Below are 21,137 nucleotides of genomic sequence, written 5' to 3'. Positions count from 1 at the left end.
CATAATTACGAGCAAACTCCACCGAGCAGGCACCAGAAAGTGACAAACTAAAAATATTGCCCACCGAGCCGAACTCTAACGTTGGCACTGAATTGAATGGCTCCTATGTTTCCTTCAGGTGAATAACATGAGATCTAAAGTCATGATTTATTCATCGTTGTGTTTTATTAGGACAGTGCAGTGGGGCATGTGGTTCTCGAAAACGCCTTTGGACAAGACTTGGCACCATAATTTGTGACAAGGTGATGATACTATCAGACTCAGACGATGCTTGACGAGGATGATGAAAGTGACACAAGCACGCGCACACGCGTGAAATCCAGGGAGCTGGGTTTCCGGTAGAGGTCGCTAACATTTCAATGTATTGAAGGCATCAGAGGAGGAAGTGACAGACTCTGTGGCTTTTCGTCTCTGCAGCTCTCAGCCTCGATTGCAGCGCTTTTTTTTCCTCCCTGTGCTGGAAATTACCCTTTGAAGACGCATCTTCGGGCTGTGCGCGGAGCTTTCAGACCGGACCAGTTTACAACATGGCTTACTTGTGGATACACACCGTATGGATTTCCGGGGTCGGTTTCCTCTTTGGATTTCAAGGCAAGAAAACGTTTTGCTTTATTTTTATTTCATTTGGTATCGTTTTTCACAGGGAAATACTGTTCTTGGATGGGGGAATATAATGTTTGGTGTGCTGCTTGTGATTCGAGTTGATAAGGTTCATCCGTAAGTGACTTCGGTTCGTGTTTAAAAAAAAAAAACACTTGTGAGAAAGTCCCGGTATTGGAACCGTTGACTTAATTCTGCCAAATGAGCACATGAGCTGCAGGCTGGCTGTAAATAAAAGTTACACAGGGTGTGTGTGTGTGTGTGTGTGTGTGTGTGTGTGTGTGTGTGTGTGTGTGTACACGCGTGTGACCGCGCGCGCGTGTTTACGTGCATTTCCCTGTGCGTGCACGTGCGTGTTTTGCAAGTGTGCCCGCGTGTGAGCTATTGCGCGGATTCCCATGTGCGCGCACGTGTGTGTGTGCGCGTGTGCGTGTGCGTGTGTGTGTGCGCGCACGTGTGTGTGCGCGCGCGCCCGTGTGTGTGTGTGAGTGTAAGAGAGAGAGAGAGAGAGACTACATCCTATCCCAAATAATAAAAAAACACTGAGGTTGACCAACATCTTGCAATGAACTGGCATGCTTCAGATCTACACCAAAGATGTATCCGAACATCCCTGCACCCTCATACCAAGATTTAGCAGAAATCAATTTATGTGCCTCGTAATTGAGTTGACAAACAGAAAAAGATGTACAACCAGCACAATGCAAATTAAACAAATCATTTTGCAATGTAATAAAAATGTGGAAAACGGGTAAATGGGAGTCGGTCTGCAGAAGATTGATAATATAGCTTAGTGAAGATTGTTTTCAAAGTTTCTGTCCGTTTGTGTAATTAAATGCCAACAGTTGTGCATTGGAAGGCAGGGGCACAAGGCAACACACACTGAGCTTTTTTTTTTTTTCTTTTTCTTTTTTGTTTGGTTTTTTTGCATTGGTGGTCACACTATTTCCTGGTTTCTGCTTAACTGTTCATCACCAGTGTCTAAAATCACAGTTTGGACAGTGAGCACATTTATGATTTGAATGGAAAATAGTCATTGAATTATTTTTTTTTACGCAATGACACTTAGGCCGCTACTTTAGATGAGTTCGGCCACTCTGAAGTGGAAAGAATCGGACAGAACATCCAGCTTATGATGAATGTTAATGATTTTGCGTCTGCTTGGAATGCCTTCAAGCCGTTGTCGAGTGGCTTTTATGGTGCTGATAAGCGCCACAGTATGAACCCTTTCAGGGACAGCGCTTGCCACAGTTGGCCGCTTATCATGTTTTCAGGTGACATGGCGCATGAAAGGGTTACACTGGTTTTATCTGAGTTACCAGTTGCGTTTCTAGCCTTTATTGTTTCTTATTCTTGTTACGTATTGTTCAGATACATCTTTTGTTTCAAATAAGTGTTTTATTTAGTATTACGATAGTTCATTCCTACTGTAGGTGCGATCCATATTGCAGTGTACCCTCATGGCTCACAAAATGTGGTCCACACGCATGCATTTTTCAGCATCCCATTATTTTTGTCCAGATTATTTGCGTGGTCATGAAGACATTTGTTGATTGTGCATTTGTAACTAATCTTGTGGCCTGTTGGTTGACAGCCAGTCCACATGGTCAATCACATGTACTTCATGGCCAGAGTACAACGTCATACAATCCTACACAAAACATCTTTATTTCGATACTAAAAGATGATTCCTCTGCTGAACATTCAAATAATAAACTCGGTCTGTGCCGAGTATTATTGAATAATCAGACGCTGCATTTCGGAAGACACAAGGTTGTTTTATGGGATTACAGGATTAAAGGTATTTAATAGTTTGCGTGTATTCAACCATTAAATACACGCACATTTCTGGATTCTATTAATGTCATTGCAACAGCTAATGCAACTGGCTCATACTGATGGATTCTCATTTTCGTGAATATCTGAGAGAAAAAAAATGTGCCTCTGTGAGTTTATGAGGCTTATTTGTACCTAATTCATGCTTTCTAGCAATTGCATTCGGCATGACTAGAGTCATTTGATGCAAATTTTTGAACAACTGGACAGACGACACGCAATGCAATCATCAGAGCCAAGTTTAGTAATGTTATGTAGTTTTAATTTGCCTCTGGGAGCATTCTACGTGAAATGCAATTTGGACTGTACTGTTGGGCATATAAGCGTATTCCTATCGTAAAGTCGGATATGGAGTGATATTTCAGTTACCAAATGGATTGTGGTTATCAGTATTACCAGGATATCGCTAAAATAAATGAAGAAAATGATCATCATAAAATCCAGATCTATACATCACTATTTCATTACTTTTAGTTACTTTTGGATTACCCCAATGACTATTTGATGATTTTACATGAACTCTGAGATTTTACTCAAGTAAATATCTGGTACAGGAAATAAAAGAACTCGAAATAGAAGAATGTGAATAATCACGATTTATTTTGGAGAATTTTGCAATCAATTATTGAAAAGATTGTCATCACTCGACAGCACAAATATACATCGATAAATAGATTGCTCGATCCCTTGTGCTGCAAAGTTCCTGAATCTTGCTCATTGGTGAGTCAGTAAACTCAAATCCTCACCGTTTCTACACTTCCAAGCTCAGGCATGGGGAGTGTGTCTTAAGTCATTTCTGTAAAAGATGGAGGCCTGAAGTAATAAAATGAACTCTTTTAAGACTCAGACAATGATTTACAGTCTCACTCAAGGTTTTGTGAACATGCCGATGTTTGGGAAAAAAAATGATGCTGGGCATCAGGGGATTCCAAAACATTGCGATGGAGGTCTTTGTTTTTCTCTCTCTCTCTCTCTCTCTCTCTCTCTCTCTCTCTCTCTCTCTCTTTCTCTTTCTCTTTCTTTGTGTGCAACAGCTGCTCAATAGTTCAACTGAAGCTGAATCTGGAGGGGGGTTATCTGTGGCATCATTAGATACGTGCCTTGTGTGTAGAACTTGAGTACATCCGTAGCAGGAGAAGAGTCGGGGACGTTCTGTACTGCCTCTCTGCTATTTCTTATTGTGTTTTACTGTCCTTCGACCTGTGGGTCTTTAGTCATTAATTTGTATTGATTTGTCTTGCTCTGTGTGTTGTGTTGTGTCAGTGGAATGACTCAGATGTGTGTGTGCCAGAGCCATGCCTGGAAAAAAAAAGTACTGATTGGATAAAGCGACCTTTTGCAACCTTTTTGTTGCTTTAAATGAAGTCATACTGTCTCATCATCGTTTATTTTTCATCCATGAGACAAGAAAATGTTAATGAGTTCACACGACTGAATTTGGTGTGTCGGATGGCTTTGATACGGTGATAGAATAACCTCAATTCCAGATGGCAATTTTGCAATTTCCAATGGTTCTACAATATTTGACTCTGTCAACTTATCAACAGACATATTGTGACATGTCTGTTGATAAGTTGACAGAGAAGGGGGAAAGCCAATCACAAATGTTTGTGATTTCGGTCTTCCATCTTCCACCGGTCTAACAATGTGAAATTGTGAATATGAAGTTGAATTTCTGAGTCAAGTACAGGTGTCAAGTAGTTGCACAAAAATCAAAGCCACCCTCATGCAACTTGTCTTGCAAAATCTCAGCGAGCGCCACAAGACTGAATGCACTTCGGTGTCAATGAGTATGGAAAGGTTAAAATTCAAAGCTGTGTTTTGTTCTTTATTTTGCTTTTTCTTCATGCCAGGTTACCAGCAGTCCTCAACTGGATTGAAAAGTATGCCACTGAATGTAGGAATGAATTTTCCAGTCATCTCGAATGCAGCAGGTTTCACTTTTTTTTCCATGCCTTTGTTCTTACACTTTACTGTAACATGCATTTGGACTGACAGCTACGTTTAGCGCAAGCTGTGGGTAATTAGTTTTGCTTAGTCCCCAAGTAGTAGCTTGAGAGGTCAGTAGACCGAGGGTCTCTACTCTCAAGTCTGACAGCTTTTATTAGAGCTGTCAGTCTGCAACATTATTTTCATCTGTCAATTTCTTCTGCTCCTTGACTGTCAATCCCGTCTATTGCGCTCTCTCTATCTCTCTCTTTCTCTCTCTCACACACACACACACACACACACACACACACACACACACACACACACACACACACACACACACACACACACACGGCGGGTGTGGGGTTGGGGGCTTCGACATGGGGCATTGGTGGGGACTTCATAAGCCCATTCAGAGGAGCCCCTCGAATGCATTTGAACTCTTTTTCCTCATGGGGACCTGATTTTTTTTTGTCCCCATTTACTGTATGGATACACATCTAAGGAGGAGGAGTTGTACCAGAGATTTGTCTGCTCACGCATGCTGAGACGTACCTAAGTAAAGGTATCTTTTTTTTCCCTCCACAATTTTGTGCGTACTTTTTGTTTGTAAAAAGAGTCGTTCGTAACTCGAGTGTCATGATCACGTTCTATTAGTGTCCAGCAGGTGGCAGAGGCGTTTGCGGTTTTACTGCTGTGCACCTGTCTGGCATCACAATTATTGGGACTAGTTAAGGACCTCAGGGAACCACGTCAAGGTGCCGGATAATTTTTTAGGCATTGACTCGCAAACCATGTCCATTTTGATTATGATGGATGAATGGAAACATGCTTTGAAGCGGCACGGGGAGAACATGCAAACTCCACAGAGGAAGGCCGTAAACGAACCCTACACCCTTGCACTGTGAGGTGCCGCCTGAGACCAATATTAATAATTTAAAAAAAGTAAAATCTCCATTTCGGTATTTTTTTGTTTTTCAAGAGTAGAAGTAAAAATAACAATAACTGTTCACAATTACCTCTATGGCCCAAGTTACAGCCCCAATGCATGAAGCTGCCACCACCATCACGCTTCAAAGTAGGTATGGTGTGCTTTTAGTGATAAACGGTGTTGTGTTTTGCGCAAAACATACTTTTTGGAATTATGGTAAAAAAAGTTCAAACTTGGCTTCATCAGACCAATGAAAAAGAATATCAGCAGGAAACGCGGATTTATAAAATGTATACAATGTATAATTGTCTAGTGTTTGATTGTTGCCATGGTGATATTAAGTGGATACAGATCAGAAAGGTTTGCTCAATTGATGACCAGCAGCTACCTCCCTCTGTGCCAAACCGAGTCTTGAGGACCAATTTAGGCAAAGTCAAAAGCTATTTCAGCTAAAATCTGCTCTCACACTGTTAGGCGGTGAGAGCTGCATGTTCCAGTTGTGTAAGGAAGGTGGTTGTTGAAGTCGTCCGCTTTGTATTCGTCTCGCATCGTTGCCACTGCAGTCACAGTTTCTCCATATTCTGTCAATTTTTAAGCATTCATGTTAGCACATCTAACGAGATTGGAAAATGCCGTTAACGGATTAGGGTTATACAGGCCTGCACATTTGTGACTGGATCCCATCTTGGTAAATAACGTTAGAAGACTGGTGGCTGCCAGCAGAAAGCGTTGAGGAACACAGTTGGGATAGAACACACAGAGACCCATCTGGGTTTCTATCGTATGTGGCAAAGTGCCATCTCTCTTCATGAATCACTGTGAGTGATTCACAAACCTGTAGTGAAGAAAAATGGATCCAAGGTAAACTCAAGTACGTTGTCCAACAGTGGCTCTCTATAAAGCTTCCTATCATTTTTTTGCAGGTGCATTTTGGTGCATGCACTGTTCACCTTGGTTTGTTGGAGTTTTATCAGACGTGCTGAGAAAAAAAAGAACTGCTTTCTGTTCTGCAAAACCAGTCAATGTCACTGCTATAATTTATGTGATGACTGCGTTAAGTGAGAAGGAATTGCCTCACCTGCCGGCATGCTTTTGTTTTTCATTATATTTTGCTATGCTATGCATACTATGACCACATTGCATTTTCATAACTAATACAGAGTATGGGAGCTACAAAATGGATGGATGGACAAATGGATGGATGGATGGAGAGATAGAAAGATGTATTGATGCATAGTTTTTGTATTCAGTTCGCTTGCAGTGAATCAGTCATTTCATCAAGACAACAAAGATAAAGTTAACCAAAAAGGCCACAGGTCATTGTGCCTATACACGTCTTTATAAATAGAAAACTTTAAGCAAAAAAAAAAAAAAACCCACAATCGAATGCACGGGTATACATGAACCTCTCAAATGCTTCTGATTTACTGATCCTGCAAGCTCCATCTGTAGGTAGAACCACAGTTGCTGGCCTTGTGAATGTGCACAGCATGTCAGGATTTTTCTTTGCGTTTTCTTACTCAAAGAATAGTACTTGCATTCCGAAAAGCTTGTCAGGAAGGCTACTTGCTGTAGCTAATTTCTGCACAACTTTTTGGGATGGTGGTTTTGGAAAGGAATAAAAAAGAAAAAAAAGAAAGTGAATGATAGGGCGCTATTGTTCTGCAAACTGCTAATCAGTCTTTAATTAATAAGACTAATAAAGTGTGCCAGAGAGATTAAACCCTTCCCAATTCCAGGTTATCAAGAGCTTTCTAAGATTTCTTTTTTTTTTTTTTTTTGCAAATTTGAAACCATGGCCATGAAGGATTTACATTTATATTTGATTGATATGCCTATGTCTATTTTTTTCATCCGGGTAAAATTACTGAATGGATTTTAATTGACTTAAAAGGCAGTTTTGAAAGAAAAGAGACAGCTGGAGAGACAGTTGGTTCAGACTTGGCAGCCCAGAATGTGTTTTCTCAAGAGATTCCTAAACCACAAGTATACAAACCGATTTTATCGAGAAATACTCTTGGATGCAGTCGAGCAGACTTGATCCAGACACATCTGATTAGTTACTTTGAACAAATGATGACAAAAATGGGATCAATAATGTCAAGTGGTGCCGTGAACAAGCGCACTGAGGCGATGTGCACGATGTGGCTGTGCAACAGCGATGCTTTTGAATCGAGGAATTTCTCATCACACATTCTAGCTCCGCATATGAAAAGAAAAAACAAAAACCCAACGTGAGCGAAGAAATACTTCTGACAAGTACAAAAATATTGTCCTGTAACAAGGACAACTACTGAGTTTACAACTTTCCCTTCTGAAAAAGTAGAGGGATTTTCATGCGTCTGTCACAAAATATAAAACATACTCAGGCTCATGCCCCTTTATTCTAAAATATTCGGCTATTATCAGTAGAGGACGGCGTGTCGACCTCACAATGCAGAGGTCGTGGCTCCGGCCTTCCTGTGTGGAGTTTGCATGTTCTCCCCGGGCCTGCGTGGGTTTTCTCCGGGTACTCCGGTTTCTTCCCACATTCCCAAAACATGCATGGCAGGCTGATTGAACACTCCAAATTGTCCCTAGGTGTGAATGTGAGCGTGGATGGTTGTTCGTCTATGCGCGCCCTGCGATTGGCTGGCAACCGGTTCAGGGTGTCCCCCGCCCACTGCCTAAAGGCAGCTGGGATAGGCTCCAGCACACCCCGCGACCCTTGTGAGGATAAGCGGATCGGAAAATGGATGGATAAATGGATCTCCATTAGTCTACACTACAGTGGAGACTAATCTTCTTCGGGTCCAGTAGTGATTCAAAACTAATGTAGAACCTACACTTGTTCATTAAGATTGCAGTCTTGCTCTAACTTTCTGATCCTTTGTCCTAATTTTTATTTTGATATATGGCGTGAGGTAGAAATGGACCCACATATGGGTGAAGCTGGCAAGAACCGAAGGCCCAGCCGGGACAAAACACATCCAGAGAAAAGTCTAATTAATGGGCAGGTAGGAGGCAACGGTGCTCTGGTGATCGGGTAGGTGGCCGCAGCTCAGGCACTGCCCGCTTTGAAGCAGAATGTGAGTCGAAAGGTTTTTGTGTAGGTGGAGGCCGCAGCACTACTTGCCACTGAAAATGAGACATGCGATGCCGGGAACTGAACAAAATGGACAAAAGGAGCCTGCCGAAAGCTATCGATGCACGACCAACTGCGGGGCTCGGAAGATTCAGGCAATGCATTATAAACGAACGTCCATTTATGCATTTGATCTTTAAGTCTTCTGCATTTAAACATGTTATATTCAGAATTTTAACTGGTGCATCGTCTGGTGCATCGTCCCCAAAGCAACAGTACAACTTGGAATTTGACAAAATTGTTACATTTTTGAGAGGTCCTGAGCGGCTAGGCAGCAGAAAGCATTGAGCAGCTAACATATCGTCTATACTTTTTGTCGCTGACACTCGACCAACGTATTGAGGCGCCACTGGGGTCTGGGAACTTTGAGTGAGAGTCATCAAGGAAGATCATTTCAAGGCAATCTTTAGTTCGTGTTCTTGTCTTATGTCTTATGTCTCTTGTCTTACACCACTTGTTAATCTGTGACAACACCATTTTAGGAATGACAAAACACAATGACGTGAGATATCCTGACTTCCCCTGTGAAGTGCTGATTTTAGACAATATGCCCTTTTGGAAAAAAAAATGTTTTATGCTACATTTTAGCCATATCTTGACCAACGTTTGAGTTGCATTTCAAATATGTTGCCAAACCACATTCATCCATCCAGGTGAATGTTAGTGAATAGCTGCATGGAAAATGAACTTCATCGAGCAGAGTGTTCTCTCATCAGTTACCGGACCTGTCTGTTCCTCTGCGCGTACCCTTATCCTGTTCTCTTTACTCTTTCATCTCTCATGCCAGATGAAGGATGTCCTCACTGCGTTGAATACTTAACATTGACACTTTTTTTTTTCTTTCATTTTTCCTGCGAACTTTGAAATCTGTGATGTGAACCTTGCAAATGACCTGGGAACATTTTGCCTGCTGTCCCTTTTTCATCATAACCATTACCCTACCGCAGTTCAGCCATCGTTGGCCATCTGTGCCAAATATTCCACATTCACAGTTTTTGTTGTGACAGATTTTACATGTCCCTACTGTTTTGTGAATTTAAATCGGCAACCGCAAGACGCATGCAGGACCAGCTTTATGAAGAGCTCATAAAATCAGATTGCTGGAGAATTCCAGTTGTTGTTTTGTCACTAACGCAGCACACTAACAATAATGTCTGCATATTTATCTGTATGTGCACTAGACCGCTACATATACAAATGTTTGAAGAGCGTGGTTTCTTAAATTCTGTTCAAAAATGACATGTATTGACGACTGTCAAACATACGTGTGCTGTTTATGCTATTTTGAAATGACAGGGCGCCGATCACAAACGCAATGTATTACTAGAGCTGAATCCCCTTACATTTTAGGAAATGAATTATGTGAAATGAAAAAAAAAAACAAAAAACCTTGGTAATTTGAAAGCTAAACTCAATTCTGTAATTGAGGGGTAAATTTGACCTGCTGTAAAGTTACACTTTAAGTGTCTTCCTATCAGTAACAGTAAAGCATCTTGGAATTTCAAGTATTAATGGGCTGATCCATTTTTTTCAAAATATTCATTGCACATCTGTTAAACATTACCAACCAGCAGCTCTTTCAATGGCTACAAATACGTCACTGCCAAACTGGTTCTTTTTCAATGAATATGCAAAAATTCCAATAGTTCAAGACCAAATTTGTGCAACCACCTCACTGAGGTGATGTTTAGGATTTTATTGGCATTAGAATGTCTTAAAATAAACTTTGAGAAGTCATAAAAAAAATGTTCACACATGATAAGTTGGATTTCACGATTGTAAATAGTCACAAATTTCTAAACAACATTCTTTAAAAATGGATTTACCCAATGACTGTCGTGGTGACGTCATGGTAGGGGAATCAACAAAGCAGGGATGTGGTTTTAGTTGAGACTCTAAAGGGCAAATGCATGTCATTAATGTACTGTTGCAGCTCGGGACACCTTGGGACACGGGGGAGCTGGTCAAAAACGTAATTTCATATGGAATTGAAAAGTCTTAATAAAAACCTAAATTGATCGTAAGATGTAGGAAATCTGGATATGTTCTCAAACTTTGAACAATTTGGCATCTAGTCATGCGAGAGATTTCAGCATCAATTTCCACGTCAACATTTGGAGACGTTAAATTTGTCTGGTGCCCTTCAAAATGTTTTTAACTATGGTGAGCTTAAAACTCATTTGCCATTGCTGTTACATTGTGACCAAAGTCAAAACCTTCTGGCCTCACCCATCGAGCCCTGTTAAAACCATTCCCTTGCAGCTAGTTGAATAAATGTGGCTGGCCATTGATTTCGAGGGGAAATGGATCAAGTCCAGTGTCACCTGATGAGAGCCGCCAGCCCTCTTTGGGCAGGGCAAAATGTGAACAATAGATGGAGAAGAAGTGGGAGTGGATAAATCGGCTTCGTGTGAAATACAAACACACAAACTGCGCGGCATCCAACAATTTATTGTTCCTGGCTTCATGGTCGTTTTGCGCCAGCCTGACAACTTACAAATTGATGCTCATGCAATGAGAGATGAGAATGGTTTAACAATGAATCGATTGATTGTACGTCGAGTGGTGTGAAATGTGCTAATTGATCAAAATCCCCTGCTATTTGAGCATTTAAAGGCTCATTGCATATCTTGCGATAATATTAAGATGCAAGCTCTGATATTTAGAAGACTAAAACATGTGTTTGGCAGCGGTGGCCATATGCACCTGTCGTCACCTGTCACTGATGGACTGGCATTTTCGCTGGCGGACTGACGACTGATGCTAACTTTGAAATACTGATAGAATAAGTGCCGACGGAAGCAATTTTCGCCTGTCCCCCGGACCGCTACGAACCCGAAAAACAAGGATTAAGGGCAGTTTGGGAACCTCAGGCAGGAGGAGAAGCAATAATACAATGCTGTATATAATACAATATTTGCCCCCTTCGTGATTTCAGTGTTCTTTGCATGTTTATCACACACAAAGGTTTCAGTTTATCAAACCAATTTTAACATCACACAGAGATGAACCAATTGATTCCGAAATGCAGTTTCGAAATGTCAATTTAATTTTTTAATGCACAAAAAAAATCCCAAACTACCTGTCCCTATGTGAAAAAGTAATTGCCCTCCCCACCCCCGTTAAATCACAAAGTAACTGTGACTAACGACAGCTGTCAATTTCACAGGCAACACCAAAGCACCACATTTGTTGAATCGCGAAATCACAAAAGTAGAATCTCTGAAAGTGAAGTCGGCTACAAGATCTCAAGAAACAAATGCATCATGCCACGATATGAAGAAATTCAAGAAGAAATTCAAATAAAGTTATTGAAATCGATCAATCTAGAAAGGTTACAAAGCCATTTCCAGGACTCTGGGACTTCAACAAACCCACTGTCAGAGCCCTTTTCCACAAATGGATAAAACTGGAAATAGTGGCGTTTATTCCCAGGAGAGGTCGACCACCTAAAAGGACACAGAAATCAGGAAGGGGGCAAATACTTTCTCACAGGACAGTAGTATAAGAACGTATATACTTATTATTTCAAGTGATCCAAACTGTAAATGAATTGTGTGCTACTACCCTTGTACAATATGTTTTTACTGACGTGGTGTTTTGGGTTGCTGCAGTCTGTTAGGAAGAGCAAAATCCTGACTGGATGGTGTCTACAGACAGACACTACACTCACAATCCATGGCGTTGAGGTCTGTCGTTCTAATTTGAGGTGTTAGGTGTCAGGAAAGGCAAAACTTGTCGTTGTGAGCCACAATATGTTATGAAACACAGCAGGAAGCAGACTTGGAGGGACGCAACATCTCCTGACAAGATTGCACATTAGCACAGCAACACATTGCCAGGAGTTACCCATCTGTCAGAAGAACCCCCATCATTGAACCAGCTGCTTGACATGAAAAGCCTCTGGCGATGGCAAATGACAAGAAGTCGCCTGCCACAGCAGGAGAAGCCAGGATGGCAACTGTGTTCGGAGTCAAGTGTCAGAATCTTCACCAAAAGGCAAAATAAAAGACTGGACTGTGATCAGAATTCAAAATGCCAACACGGCACACGTGGATCTGTGGTTCTTTTGCTGACAAGTGGAGCCCATGAAGAGCGTTCGGCCAGTGAGATACATTTCAAAGCTGGCATTCAATTTCAAAGGTTTATTTCATTATTTCATTTGATTTCATCACTTTAGATAGACACCGGTATATGCGGTAGGGTTTGGGTCTTCATTGTTCATTGTTCTTCATTTTTATAAGAATGAGAATTAAAATACTGCCTTATCAGATTGGAATGCTCCGTTTCCTGCCGAGAGATGGTGCATCCCTAAGGTGCACCTTTATTGCGGTGTGGCAAAAAGGGTCATTGCCGAGGTTTTATCACACAGCAGCAAGGCCATCTCTTCTGCTAAATATAAAATTCAGACTTAAATAAAAAAAGAAAATGGTTTGGGGAATTTTGAATATAAGATGATTTCATTCATTATTCATCAATTTTGTCGATCTACATGCATGACTTGTAAAAATGATGTGATATCAATTTGTGGCAGGCATCGATGCAAACTAGTCTGGCGTCGATTGATGGAGGGCAGACGCATTGATGCATCGATTAATAGATGGAGCGAAACACCCCTAAAAACAGTTATTAAGGCCGGGTTCTTCCTAGTGGAACTGACGTGTAAATGCTTATGGATCAGTTCGAAATGTGTGTAATCCAACTGAGCCCAGGGGTATGTGTTTAAGAGAGTGGAATAAAACAAAATTTCAATAAAGAGGCTTTCCGGATTGCACATCTCAACTCATTAATTGAATGTGCAGCAATGGTGAAGTAATATTCTTCACTGATGCATGTACAATATGTGCTAATTCTCATATTTGAGCAATGAACAAAAAACAGTGACGTGATCCTGAACAGAGAAAAGAGCAAGAGGGATGGTTTTCAAAATGTAAGCACTCCAGTCATTTTTAGGTCATATTATTTTTCCTTGTCCTCACATTGTTGTTGGTCTGGATTTGTTCTGTGAGGCAACACACATTGAAATGCTTTTTTTTTTTTTTTTGGTGGCGTGAGAGAAATATGTCAGAATGTTGCAAAAAAAGCCAAACATAATATTCTGAGGATATGCCCACACTCTACACTCTGCTTGGGTAAAAGCTTCTACCTTATTTGACAAGTGCCAAGACACGACGAGACTTTACCATTGCTTTTTTACATTTCCTTCATCTCAGCACAGTGGGAGTGGACTTGAGCATGGTACGCTTGTTCGTGCGCAAACGTGGCCAGTCAATGATAATAACCAATATACATGATGGAAATTAAACTATAAACGGAACGACTGGAACTAATGAACACAAAGTCAGGAGAGTTGCAGTAATGAGGTGATGACACAGGTTAATAACTTGACACAAAGATTGGTGCTGCTCAATGTGAGTGCGGCTCATACAGGGCAACAATGTATGAACCCAACAGACACTTTAGTCATCGTGAAACAAAGCGATGAAGTGTTGCATGTGTTTTATTTCATTACTACAAATTAGTGCTGGGCGATGTGGAAAAAAAAACTTCTAACACGGTCGTTTTATATCACTTTATATCATTTTCAGTTGTTACATTAAAAAAGCAAAACAAAAAAAAAAAAACCCGAACCATTAAAAAATTAACTATTATACAACACGCTTTGAATGCTCAGCTTTTCTCACTTTTATTTTGAAGGGACATTAGAAGGACCTGTATCAAATGAGAAATGCGGGGTAAGATGTGGGTAATAAATTTACTCCCTTGACAAAATGTAAGTTTCCAAAAATAGATATCTTTCATGCTGGTTTAAAATACGGAAAATAAACGTGGCTGTTTGTTTGAGCTTTATTGGATATCATTGAGTTTATAGGCTGTTTGTTTGTTTGTTTTAATGTTTGGCCCCTTTTATATTTGTGTGTTTATTTCTGGGAGCCTCGATGATAATCAGTTAGCAAAAATTGTCAGCTCACTCCGTTGCACAATTACAAATGAAAAACTCAAGTATCATGTGGAGAAGGAATCAACTCCTTAACCGAGTGATTTGTTGAAGCCACCTAGGCAGGAATCTCAGCCTCAGGTTTTCTTGAGTACGATGCTAGAGCTTGACACCATCAATAGATTAGAACTACTAAGAAGGATGGGCTCGATTCGCACAACAAAGTTTGTGTATCCTTGGAGTGATAAACGACAGACTAAAATCATCATTGACTTGAAAAACAGGCGCTGCACTCATTGTTGTAGGCAAAGCGTAAAATGCTCATTCAGTCAATTATTCAAAGGGAAACAAAAGCTCGTAAGGCCTCAGCAGCCTGGCCATGAGAGTGATGTGAGTAGGAGGGCTAAAATTGGGAATGATTAACATGTCTGAATCGAGCCGTCGCAGGATACCTCATCTGCTTCTCCTATGCGCTGAAGTGTTCACGTCGCAGAAGTGCGAGCTGAAGGGTGAGCTCATTGCTGAGGGCGGCGAACTTCCTCAAAATGGAAACAAACTCATCATGTGTATTGTTTTCATTGAGGTGGTCTGGCTTTTGTGTCAGTCTTGAAATGTATACATTTCCAGAAAGTGACATACACTTTGTGATTATGAGCAGTAGCACGTTGCAATTTGAGTTGTTGCTTCCTGTTTGGTACCAAATCAAAATGTCGCTTTGAATCCTCACGCATGTTGCAGCTTGAGTTGTGCCTGTGTGAGAGAATGTCCGCGCACGTGTGCGTGTCACACAATATTTACAATGTTAGTGATCCTGAAGGCTACATGATGCATAGTCTGCTCCCAATCTACTACAACGCAAATGAATCTTAACACACAGGTAAAACACAACCTGTTCTCCAATCATCAAGGAGAATAATACATGTACTTGCAGTATTGGGATTTATCCTGTTGATTAGTTGTTTGGTTTTTTTTTTCCATTCCATGCAGTGGCAGCCATATTTGTTAAGTGTCTGGTTTCAGAATACTAAAAAGCTTTGTGTGGGGGGCTTTGTGGTTCCTGCTGCATCTGGTGCAAAGGCAAAGATGCCTCCAGCATGGGTGTCATCATTCAGAGAGTTGTGTTTGCTGAGCCTTTTTTTAATGTTGGGAAGGATGGACATTCAATTTGTTTCAGCAGCAGAGCTCATGCATAAAATACTGCATTTGTATGAATAGATAGGAATATGAATATATGCATGGATTGACGTGGCCAACATGGTCGATTGTCTCAGTCTGGTGGAAGTACTTGGACTGACAGGCAACATTGACATGTACATGGTAATAAGTCTGCAGGGACTCCTCCAGAATACACCAGGAGAGCGACTGACATTTATTCTTTGCTGTTTGGTCAGTTGAGAATTTTTAAAATGCAGCAACTATGTGCAGTGGAATTGTTTTTTTCATCAAATTGTGCATGACGTAGTTGCATCGTAGTCATCTATAATATGTTTAAATATTTGTTTTAATAGACCTCAGCAAATCAATATTTTAAAAAAATCAGAATTACCTGTCATTGTCATATCATTTTCAATGTTTCAGGAAAACCATTAATGTTGGATGGTGAATAACAGGAAGATATACCGTATTTTCCGCACTATAAGGCACTTCGGAGTGTAAGGCGCACCTTCAATGAATGGCCTATTTTAAAACGGTTTTCATATATTGGGCACACCTCTTTATAAGGCGCAAAAATAGAAGCTACAATAGTGGCTGCAAACGGTTTTCATATATTGGGCACACCTCTTTATAAGAAAAATAGAAGCTACAATAGCGGCTGCAGTTGCATGATGCATCCACTAGATGGAGCTACGCTAAGGGAATACAACACAATACAGCTTTATTTTTATAGAGCTTTCACAACATCTGCAGCTGTAACAAAGCACTTTAGAGAACATTTAAAATCCTTTGTCTATGAAATCAGAATATTGATCCATATGGAAGGCACATCGGATTATAAGGCGCACTGTCGGCTTTTGAGAAAATGAATGGTTATAGGTGCGCCTTATATTGCAGAAAATACGGTAGTCACAACCCACTGAGACCATCTGATTAGGCTCCTCAACAAATTTTCATTTGTTTCTTGAAGAGATCATTCCCTCAGTGTCATGGCTGAATCAGGAATTGCCACATTTCCACTGTCAAGTTTGAGCTCAACTTGAGCAGACGTACTTGTTGGACAAGTGATGGCAGAAAAATGTGTGAAATCTTTCACCCTTTCGTACAGCGGTATTGAAACTTTGAGTTGCAGTCAAGTCTGTTAGCCCGTGGCTTGGCGACTAAGCTGTCAGGTGGAATACATATACAAAATATGGAAATTTGAACTGATTGCAGGAAATGCTTCTCAAGCTTCTTCAAGTCCCAATTCTAAATGCTGCTTGTGTGTGGAGCCCCTTCACTGACTCTCCAAAGCAACAAGAATCTCCAAGTGTATGTAAATGTGTCAAAAATAAACACTGCTGATTAAAAGGAATGACTTTGGGACGGCACAGCCTAGGTTCAAAACCTGCAAAGGGCAATAGTAAATTGCAACTTCTTGTTAGAGAGATGCTAATCTACTCATCCACGATTGTTGGGGTTCACCACATCATCCGGGCGTCCCCCTTTCCCTGCCTATGTCTGGTCAAGTTTTTTCTGTGGTTTAAAGCATACAACCGCGATGCATATCAAGGCGGATGTTAAACGTAGATGACCTTCCCGTTATGAACATAATACAGTGCTGAGCTTTCGCGTGTAATTGAACAGCAGCTTGTGCGTACAGCGCCACATTTCTGTGTGTCTGGGTCGTTTCCGCGCATTGTGACAAAAATGTGGACTCTTACATAGCAGTTTTTCCAGTGTGCTGTCCTGGATTTTAAAAATAATGGTTCCACAGGATGGGCAGATCCCCAAAAAATTGGCAGAGTGATCTGTAAGTCAATTGTGTTTTTTGTCTCTTCCACTCACACTTCGATTTCTGTCACCTCAAACTTCTTTCTGTCATTGCATTACTTTCTGTGGAAAAAGCACACAACTCTCTTGAATACATTTACACCCTTTCCAACAGCGCACACAAACACAAAACTCGGCGCCTTCCCTTTGAAATCTTCATCAATCCAGGTCTTAGTATCCAAATTATTTGGAAGATCAATGTTGATTTTGACTGGTTTGCTGGGGGGGGGGTTGTTTTTTGGGGGGATGGAGAGGGTCACCGGGGGCAGGATTTTCCACTTTTTTTTTTTTTAATGTGTTATTGACTGATCTGTTGCCAGCCATTTATTCAGCGATTAAAGTACTGTTGAGCTAACACCAAGGATTTAAAACTCTACAAAAGTCGCCCCACTGCTTTGCTGTGCGTCACAGAAGGAGCTTCTGTTCAAAAAATAAAAATAAAAAATATATGCTCACACCAAACGTGAGATAGCACGACAAGCCAAGCTCCTCCTCCTCCAACAGGAAAAAAAAAATTAAATCATTCGTCAGTCTATTGTGTCTGCGCTTGTGCTGGTGCTCAATGATATATTTGTTGGCAGTTCAATGGCTGTAAAAAAAAAATTAACATGAAATACGATAAAAAATAAAAAGGTCAATTTCACCAGATATCATCATCTTTGCTGTCTATCATCTAATACATATTTCATACTTTTCTGACACACCTCATAAGATATTTTGTATGTTTGTCTTTTCTTATCCTTTCCTGTACTCAGAGCAGCCGGATTTTATGAAAAATATTGTAGAATGCCGCGATTGTTTTGTTTCATACTGTCAAACGTCATGAATAATGCATTCGTTATTTCACGCGGCATTTTAAGAAGCAAATAATGCCCGATGGTGAGTGTAGATTCAACTCGGCATGAATTGACAATGTAACGAGCACAGTTCTTTTCTCTCACAAGCACAACCAACCCCAAAATCCCTTCCCATTGTATTGTTTTGATGGGATTCCATGTAAGCACCTTCACTCCCATTGCTGATGGCACCTGATAGTGAACACAGGCGGGTTGCTTTGGGCATTCGAAGGGGGATGGAAACAAGAAAGGAATGTAAGATGACTTTTTAAACACAGTCTACCTGTTTCAGTCGCTGAGGAGGAAGAAAAAAAAACAAGAAAAAGAAATTCACCCAACTAAAGTACGTTCAAATGAACCCAAGTTGCAATTGAATTCATGCATTTTGGTGGAGTTTGCCCAAAAAAAAAAAAACAATCGTCAAGCAAAACTCTTTTAGCCTGTTTGAGAATATATATTAAAATGAAAGGCACAATAAATAGCGATTATCAGACACATTTTCTGAAATTTCTTGCAAATATTCACTTTGAACCTGATCACGTCAAGGTTTTGGTTATCGTCCACAAGGCTACTCACATTCCTCATTTTGATTTCTACAGCCCGCAGCCATGTTAAAGAAGAAAGCATTCGCCATCTGCATTCTGATGAATGTAATTATGTGTCTACTCCAAATGGCTCCAGGTCTGTATGGAGCAACAAGGGTAATACATTTTGTTTATCGCTGTTTGCTTTGAAATGGTGTGTGGTTTTAGTAGATTGCAAGGAAACATACAAAGTGGTAGGAGGTTGTTTGTCCATTCCGATTAAAATAATTTCCGATCTAAGATACCATATTTCAAGGTACGGGTGTGCAATTAATTATTCATCATGCTGCTTCTCACCCCAAAGAAAAAAAATCCTTTGTTGTGTCCCTTTTGCAGTTTTAAAAGATTTGATGTCATTTTTTATGGTTTTGGTTGGTTTGTTTCTGTTTGTTTTTTCTCATTAAGGCTGCAACCTTTGTGAATTGATCTTCCTGGTTGACAATGCAATAACATAAATTGCATTGAATGATTACAAGCTTACTGTGGACCAAAAAAAAAAAAAGTGGTGAACAGCAATAATTTGACATATTTCTCTGCAACCTTTCTGAATTGATCTTTGTGGTTGGCAATGCAATAATAACATAAATTGCATTGAATAATTACAAGCTTACCGTGGACGTCCCCCCCCACACAGTCATTTAGCACCCAAAGTGATTGATTTAGCGATTTCACCAATGAAGAAAAAAAATCCACTTTAGTTTCAATTCAATGGTCAAAAAATGATGGGCCATGATTCCCCTTACATTCGCTCTGCTTATGTGTTCTTTACTTCTTATTTATTGAGATGATTTCATGTCTGTTCCTTGACAGGCCACCTAGAGATTATAGGATCCAGCACTTCATCATAGTCTCTCCTATGGGCTGATGAATTGCTCTTTTTACGTTCTAAATTCAATTGCTGTCCATGTCAAAGGAACAGAAACACTCTCTCTGCATCGCAGTGTCTCGCGCGCGCACACACACACACACACACACACACACACACACACACACACACACACACACACACACACACACAGACATGTGCCCTTGGGACATGCCTCCATAGGGACAGTCATGTTTCATGGTACCAAATGAGCTCTTAGAAGAAAAATAAAGCTTGTCAAGCTGATGCTGAGCTCAAAGGCTACAACCTTGAAGAACTCCTATTCAATGAAAGCACGATTAAGACTGAGAAAAGATAACTTTGTTTTAGACAGTGCACATTGACACAAATACAAAGAGCAAGGGCATGGTGAGTACCGTAATTTCCGGACTATAGAGCGCACCTGATTATAAGCCGCACCCACTGCATTTTTCAAGGAATGCTGCCTCGTTTAATAAATGGAGCATTTAACAAATGGAACTGTTACTTTAAAAAGAGCGTTGGATAATCTTGTGGGGAAATCTCGTGAGACTTGGACCACAAAATGAAGTGAGACGAACGTGGGTTGTTGGGGTGAACGATTTGGTGGAGATGTACATTGGACATCATCTGCGTAGCAGTGGAACTGGAGATCATGATGACGAATGATTTGGCCGAGGGGTAGAAGGTCGAGGATGAAGATAAGAGGATCAAGCACAGAACCTTGGGGGACACCTTGGGACAGTGGGACAGTGTAGGAAGAGCAGTTGTTGATGTGGATGAATTGTTTTGAATGAATTGAGTAGGACCTTTTTAATTTGTATGACACACCTTTCTTCATTTTTGGTATTTTATCATTTTATTCTCTCACAGGTTTTACATTTTAACTCTGCAATTTTTGTTTTGAAATCATTTTAGTCTATAGAGATAATAGTCTTATTTTGTGAGGTTGACATGCTCTTTGTTCAGTTTCAACTGGCGAGCCATTGATTTGCTTCCAAAAATTGGCAAGTATAAAGATGTCAATAACTCATCTTTCATAATTAGAGGCTACCTGACACGAATTAAAAACAACGTATAATGACTTTTGAGACACCCTTAAACAATGTCTGAAGCTTTATGATAAGTTCAAATATCAGGTTAACTTTGCAGAAGAATCTTATCCAAGAAGAAGATTCATAAAACAAAGGAGAGCTGATTAGCATTTTGTGCAAGTAGGGACGCCTGGGGATCGTGTCATCTTTGTCCATAAATCATTGCTTGATGGCATTTGCTTAACTAATCAGTCACGGGTTACTGCAAGCCTGACAAACATTGATCCTCATATCCTTCATACAAATCAACAGGTCTGGATTGCATGATTCAAACTTGGCCTGAAGTGGTGATATTAATCACGAAAATCGCCTTCACAGATTCAAGCTCGAGGCATTACGCACACATCCCAGCATTAAAAAGAAAGCACATTGGTGTATTCCCTAAAAGCACGAAAGCTTTCATTCAATTATCAAAAAATTTGTTGCACATTCGATTGTGTGACTCACTTCGGAA

General features: G+C 40.5%; 1 protein-coding gene across 1 annotated transcript in view; it reads left to right on the top strand.

The window, feature by feature from the left end:
- Positions 1–384: 384 nt before the first annotated feature.
- Positions 385–21,137, top strand: part of lsamp (limbic system associated membrane protein) — a 94,577-nt gene continuing 73,824 nt past the window's right edge. Inside the window, exon 1 of the mRNA XM_019892768.1 lies at positions 385–591. Coding sequence (XP_019748327.1) covers positions 528–591 — 64 coding nt within the window. The 5' untranslated portion in view covers positions 385–527. The remainder of the gene's footprint in view (positions 592–21,137) is intronic.

This window comes from Hippocampus comes, unplaced genomic scaffold (assembly GCF_001891065.2).
Source record: "Hippocampus comes isolate QL1 unplaced genomic scaffold, H_comes_QL1_v1.1 scaffold72, whole genome shotgun sequence".
In the NCBI taxonomy this organism is placed as follows: domain Eukaryota; kingdom Metazoa; phylum Chordata; class Actinopteri; order Syngnathiformes; family Syngnathidae; genus Hippocampus; species Hippocampus comes.
The sequence above is the reverse complement of the archived record's forward strand: the minus strand, read 5'-3'. Positions and strand labels throughout refer to the sequence as shown.